We start from the raw sequence: 6,402 nt of genomic DNA on the forward strand, positions 1-6,402 counted from the left end.
GAATGACAAAATCTTTAAGGACAAGCGGCTGCATGTTTACTATTAGGGCTACTGTCTCTCTTTAAGACCTGAAAGCAACGCGTCTAATATGTACGCATAATATGACACGCAGATTTCTCTCAATTTAGACATAACCAACTTTCTTTATGTAAACCTTGAGTGTATTTGACAGTATTAGCTCAAAAAGACTCGAAAGATAACTTAGTCCAGCATCCAGGCGCTGTTAGACAGGCTTTTAGTGCATGCGCGCGTCGGCTGTTTGCGCGCAGAAAAGCGCATTAGAACAGCGCTCCAGCAGCGACTGACATGTTTAACCGGCACGGCTTTAAAGCACATGCAAATAATGAACTTTTGAGAACTGCAGTGTCCTGTTCCTCTGCGTAAACATTTAATGTGAGTATTTGTCGCGTTGTACACTGGGCTGTTGAGACGCAGACTGCTACAAAAGCATGCAGCAGCTTGCTTGCAGCAAGGATCACAGCGCAACTTTGAACTATATCGATGCGATATGGTCTAATTCCATATCCCATTTAAAAAATATATCAATATATTTTTTATATCGATATTATATCGCCCAGTCCTACCACGCTGTTCCCTTGGAGGGCGGGGGCAATAACAAAAGAAACAAAAGCCGGCTTATCTAGTATGGAAATACACACAGACAATGACACGCCCCTACTGCGAGCTAGAATCTCTCAAAACAAGCCGATTTCAACCCTAAAAATGTACGATTTTAAATATACCAATATTGATATCTAAAACATGGAGAGGCTTCTTCGTGATCTTAACTAACAGATTCTGCAAAAAAGCAAAAATCACCAGTTTTGAAAAAAAAAACGCTTTCTCATTTTGCTCAAAAGTTGTGCTGCCAACTTGTGTCCTTACTTTCCGTGGCGGGTCACATATGCTAAAGCTTTCATGGTGTAACCCTGGTGTTCTGGCCAAATTCCCTCCATTGGCCCTTGCCAATCATGGCCTTCTAATAATCCCCATCCATTGAATTGGCTCTATCGTTCTCTCCTCTCCACCTATAGCTTGTGTGTGTTGAGCGCACTGGCGCCGTTGTACTTTGGTTGCCATCGCATCGAGTGGATGCTGCACACTGGTGTTGGTTGAGAAGAGATCCCCTGATATGAGTGTGAAGTGCTTTGGGTGTACAGTAGTACAATGAAAGCGCTATATAAATGCCGCATTAGTGGTAATGATTCACCAGGAAATTCTGTTAAACAAATTGGGTAAAACTTTAGTTCAATAATCCACCTTAGACATTCTACTAACCAAGTAACTTGACAAAGAACCTTTTCCTATTTAGCACCAAAACTTTGGAACAGTCTTCCTACCATTGTCCGGGAAGTAGACACTAGTCTGTGCAAAGCTAGATTAAAAAGCTAGTGCAAAGCTAGATTAAAGACACATCTCTTTGACCTAGCATTCACATAATACATTGACTTCTATAATTCAATGTTAGGCTGCATAAATTAGGTCAGCCGGAACTGGGAACACTTCCCTTAAATCCTGATGTACTCGTTACATCATAAGGAGAATGGCATCTACGCTAATTTTAGTGTCTGTTTATCCCGAGGTTTTCCAGCAGCCTGCCGGATCCAGATCTGACGAAGGACCTTCGCCTGGACCCGATGACAACGCAGTGCTGAAGTGCCAACTATCCTCCCTAAGGAGGATCCCTTTACCACTCTACAGATAAAGCATTGTGAAAAAAAAAAAAAAAAAAGTTTGCGTACCTACCCCGAAGTGATAAAATTCTGTATCAAAATGTATAGGCAAGACACGTATTTGGTTTAGGCATGGTTTGTAGGGAATTACAAACCTGCGCACATAACTATAGAATTATTTCTTGATGTGCATCTGAGCACCATCAGTGTTTATCACAGGTTCGCGTTTAAAGTCTGTATAGAGAGAGACAGTCTCATCTTAGCAGTCCCTAATGTATTAATTATCATTTCGACGGAAGTGAATCAAAGCTAACTTTAGCTGGAAAATAACAGTCAAGAACCGCTATAAAGCCAAAACAATCTCAGTTACCTTAAATTATACGTTTATCTCTGTAAAGCTGCTTTGAAACCATCTACATTGTTAAAAGCACTATATAAATGATGACTTGACAACTAAAAATAAAATCGATCCCCCTGACCCAAACCTTACAGTCTACTGTGTTAGTTGACATGTAGTTGAAAAGTTACTTATCGTAGGTCTAAAATGGACTATCAAAATACTGGAACCACAAATTGTAACAAACTAATGATTTTAAAAGCATAAGCTTGAACTTCACTAGCCGTCTGTAAAAGGTTCATCATTTAAAACTAACTTTCTCCATAGGGAGTTATTAACTTCAGGAAGACTAGTTGCATTCCATTTGGGACTTAAAGTACAGAGAAACTATCAGTTTCACCACATGGGCAGAATGAGGTGCTTTTTCAAGGTCAAAAGCAGGTAAACCAGACATGCAGCAAAATGACAAGTCAAATACAACCAAGGATTGATTTGTCAGTTTTATTGAGCCTTTTGCCCTTGAACCATTATAGGACCAAAAGAGGCCTTGCCTTCCCACTGAATGCCTAGAGAGAAGAAAAAGCCATGTTAGAGCACTTGACATCAAAAGCAACCGTAGAAAATCGCAAAAGCTACAAACCTCCATAGGGAGATGCAGCAGAGTCACCATCAGGACCACATGTTGAGTCACAGCAACCACAAACTTGGTCGTTTCCATCAGCAGCAAACCACCTGCACCAAAACAAAACATGGAGCCTTAAACATGGGAAAAGTAAACTTAAAAATAATAATAAAAAAAAACCTCACGTACCCATTGGCAAAGGAACAGGATTTGTGCTGAGCGTCACTGGGTGCAGAAGCAATAGTGGCCTTCAGAATACATGTTATGTAGATCTGCAAGGGATGACAGACAAGTCACAAAACCAAAGCAGATGGGAGGAGAAGTCAAGTTAACCCATGATATTCGTAGTACATACAGAAGGACTGTTGCCCTCCTGGAACATAAACGCCTCTAGCTGGAACTGGATCTTGTCAACCTGGGACCGAGGCATGAAGCGTGAGCTGGAAGCTGTAGTTTTGGCATCCACAAAGCACCTGACGACAAATCACAAAGAGCAACTCATGAATGTCAACTGTAGAGCATCAAGCAACTAGAGCTTACCCATGACTCTGTGACAAAGTGGTTACAAAAGGCAACTTAAACAGTCCTAATGCATCAAGGGCCATGACCTTACCCGTGATTCTCAATGAAGGAATATCTCGGAAGAGAGTTCACATCAGGAACTTGAGTGGCCACACAGCTGTCCACAAACACACGCAGAGGAACATGATTGTACTGCTTCACAGATGCCTCAATGTTAATAACGCCACCCAGGAAATAGGAGTATGAAGGCCTCTGAAAGGACCAATCATCTAAACAAAAATAAAACATTTTAGGCACAGCCACAATAGCAAGGGTAACGTTTATTTTATTGAAGGTAAAAACATGTACCAACCCATCATGATCTTCAGGGAGAACAGCAAGACTTCTTCACCAGCCTCTGTTGAGGCATACGGAACCCATGTTGGCCTCAAGGCATCACTGCTTACATTTTGGAGTCTGCGGTTCATGAAAGTACCCATTAAATCGTCTCCCAGTTGTACGAGAAAGTGCACAATGTCACAGAGATCCCCTACCTTTGATAATGGCATTGAACACCAACATTTGCACCATCGGCCCGGGTAATCGGAGTATCTGCGAGCGCCTCAGGGGTGTAGGTAAGAGAGAAGGTGTAGACAAGCTCATCCTCATTCATCTGTAAAAAGATTGTGGTTACCAAGAGGATCATCCCAAAGACTTTACATACACCAAGACCATGCACTCATATTGCTATGAATGGGAGATGGTGCACTGTGCAATATGGTGAAATTCCTAAAGAGCAAATCCCCAATTAGTAAATTCTTCAATCACCACAGCTGCCCTCAGAAGCTCCGGTGTTGCCAGAGATAGTCAATGTTTTGAGACATGCACTAAAAATTGAACATTTAGCCATTCCAGGGTTAAAACTAGCTTTAACACGGTTAAGGCCCAATATTTTTTTGTTCTTGTATCTTAAGCTCCTTTCATACCATTTATGAAAAAGTTTACATCAGATGTTGGCTTGAAGGGTTATTTAAAAGGCAATTAGCTTAAACTCAGGATTTACCCAGTCAAATAGATAAAAATTGGTTTTAGCTGCCCTGACATTGTAAAACCAAGTGAACTGACTTTCCTTGTTGTGGCAGAGGACCTTTTCAAATAACCCATTAAGATGTAGCTGTGCTTACCATCAGCACACTGTTGCAGTCCTGTAATTCATACTCAAAGATGAGCACTCTTGACCCAGGATCCTGACCAACAACAGGACATCCACCTAAAGACAGACCAGTTGGCTGGATCAACTGACCATTGCTGAAAAAGTCCTGCTGGACCTCTACGAGAACCCGGTTCTCGCCACATTGAACCGCTACGCTGCTGGGAGTCACGGGTTGCCTCAACTGGAAGTCCACCGCCATCTCGCTCTGCACCTCGGGAACGATGGGATACCTCCAATCCAAAGGCTTCACTGGACCCTGCAACAGCTGCTTCTCTTGAAGGCCAAAAGGCTCCTGCACAAGACTTTTGGAGTCAGGACCCAAAGGATTCTGAAACTGAGAAGCCACTTGCAAAGGGTTCCAGAGCCCTAGAGGAGAAAGGGCCGGACTTCTGGAAGCTGGATCGGATTTTGGCTCCATGCTTCTTGGACTATGACTGTACATCAAACTTCCCAAGACATCAGGCAGATCAAATGCAACGATCACAACCACCACTAAGACAACTTTCAAGAACCCCATTCTAGCAAATTTTGACACAAACACCAGCACTTGGCTTTGCCATTTTGTACAGCTTTGAGTTAAGGTGGCTCCACCCCTTTTACCTTAATTGATTATCCTTGATTCTCCTCTGGGCCTGTAGAGTGAATGCATTTAAGGGACGCACCACTCTGCCCTTTTTTTTTATGCGCCTGTCCAAATACCCACACTTGCCATCGTTGTACTTGACCACTTGTCTACAGTATTTCCGGTCTTTGATCCATGTGTTCAAGTGGGCTTGAAGACCGCAAGTGTGTGTAGAACTTTTGATTACCCAATGGGACATACTTTTAGTTTAGCAAAATGCAAGTGTACAGAGCTTTATTTACACATTTTGATTTCAAGCACTTTGCATTTTAAAATAAACGTATACATGTCTGTTCAGTAGTCCCTATGTAACAAAAGACACAATTTAAAAAATTATGATGTTTGTATTAACCCTCTGGGGTCTGAGGTGTTTTCTGGGCCCAGGAGGTGTTCTGACATTTGTGCTTATTTCTGTTACATGTAACATTTTCATGGCAATTTATTTTACATTATGAAATAAATGTATTCCTCCAAAACACGTTGGCCACAATTATTGGCACCCCTAGAATTTTTTTGAGTAAAATATCTCTTGAAGTATATTCCCATTAATATTTACTAGGAACACGAAATTGTCTAGCTATGACTTGTTTCACAGGAGTTTAAATATGAGGAAACACACATTCCCTTAATCATCAATCACAATGAGTAAAACCAAAGAATATAGTTCTGATGTGCATCAAAGGATTGTTGAGCATCACAAAATAGAAAGTGGCTGTAAGAAAATAGCTAAATAATTGAAAATCCCCATTTTGACCATAAGGGCAATAATTAAGAAGTTCCAATCAACATTTGTGCCAATTTCCCAGGTGTTTGCTTCAGTTTACCATGTTCATGTACAGAGACTCATGTTTAAGTCAGCAGGGCTCATCAGTGTCATCTGGTCAATGTATATATTTTTTGTATTAATAAGTATAAGTAACTTTTCATCTACATGTCAACTAACTCTCATTTGAGTATTAGTAGACTGTAGTTGACTGTCAGAAGACTGTTAAGTTATGGTTAGGTGTTAGGGTTAAGGTTAGGAGAATCAGTTGACTTGTAGTTGCCAAGTTACTTTTAGTCAGTAGAATGTATGTTGGAGAACTAACAAAATAAAGTGTTAGCAAATATTAAGTAGACGGTCTACTAAAACTATATTGACAGTTAGATGACATATAGTTGCAAAGTTACTTATAGTTAGTATAATGTCTAAAGTGGACTATCAAAATAAAGTGTTACCTAAATTTAAGTTATGAATTTGCTCATGGTTTGTCTTAAAGGATGTTAAAAACACCACATAGACATATAAACAACATTAAAAGCTGGATTTTCAACACAAGGGGACTTGAAGTGCTGAGGGAATGGTTTCTTTATGAAGGAATTCCTCTCCATACAACTGATTGTCATTACAACTGATGGAGCTCTGATGTCTGGACGTTAAACTGAGGAAGTAGC

The 6,402-nt window shown here is 40.7% G+C and overlaps 1 protein-coding gene across 1 annotated transcript; it reads right to left on the reverse strand.

The window, feature by feature from the left end:
- Positions 1 to 2,070: 2,070 nt before the first annotated feature.
- LOC307010230 (zona pellucida sperm-binding protein 3-like) lies at positions 2,071 to 4,971 on the reverse strand. The gene is made up of 8 exons (XM_079634732.1): positions 4,318 to 4,971; positions 3,688 to 3,806; positions 3,507 to 3,610; positions 3,246 to 3,423; positions 2,988 to 3,105; positions 2,822 to 2,904; positions 2,651 to 2,742; positions 2,071 to 2,576 (listed from the first exon to the last, which is right to left on the reverse strand). Exons 1-8 carry the CDS (start codon positions 4,861 to 4,863, stop codon positions 2,512 to 2,514), a joined length of 1,305 nt encoding a protein of 434 aa, XP_079490858.1. The 5' UTR covers positions 4,864 to 4,971; the 3' UTR covers positions 2,071 to 2,511.
- Positions 4,972 to 6,402: the final 1,431 nt, after the last annotated feature.

This window comes from Phoxinus phoxinus, assembly GCF_949152265.1.
Source record: "Phoxinus phoxinus genome assembly, chromosome: 14".
In the NCBI taxonomy this organism is placed as follows: Eukaryota; Metazoa; Chordata; class Actinopteri; order Cypriniformes; family Leuciscidae; genus Phoxinus; species Phoxinus phoxinus.

Bases quoted from the DNA above. Each gene is read 5' to 3' on its own strand.
- LOC307010230 (XM_079634732.1), bottom strand. From the start codon at position 4,863: ATGGGGTTCTTGAAAGTTGTCTTAGTGGTGGTTGTGATCGTTGCATTT. The intron at 3,807-4,317 runs GTAAGCACAGCT...ATCTTTTTACAG, and splicing joins ACTGCAACAGTGTGCTGATG to ATGAATGAGGATGAGCTTGT. The intron at 2,743-2,821 runs GTACGTGAGGTT...GTTTTGGTGCAG, and splicing joins TCCTGTTCCTTTGCCAATGG to GTGGTTTGCTGCTGATGGAA.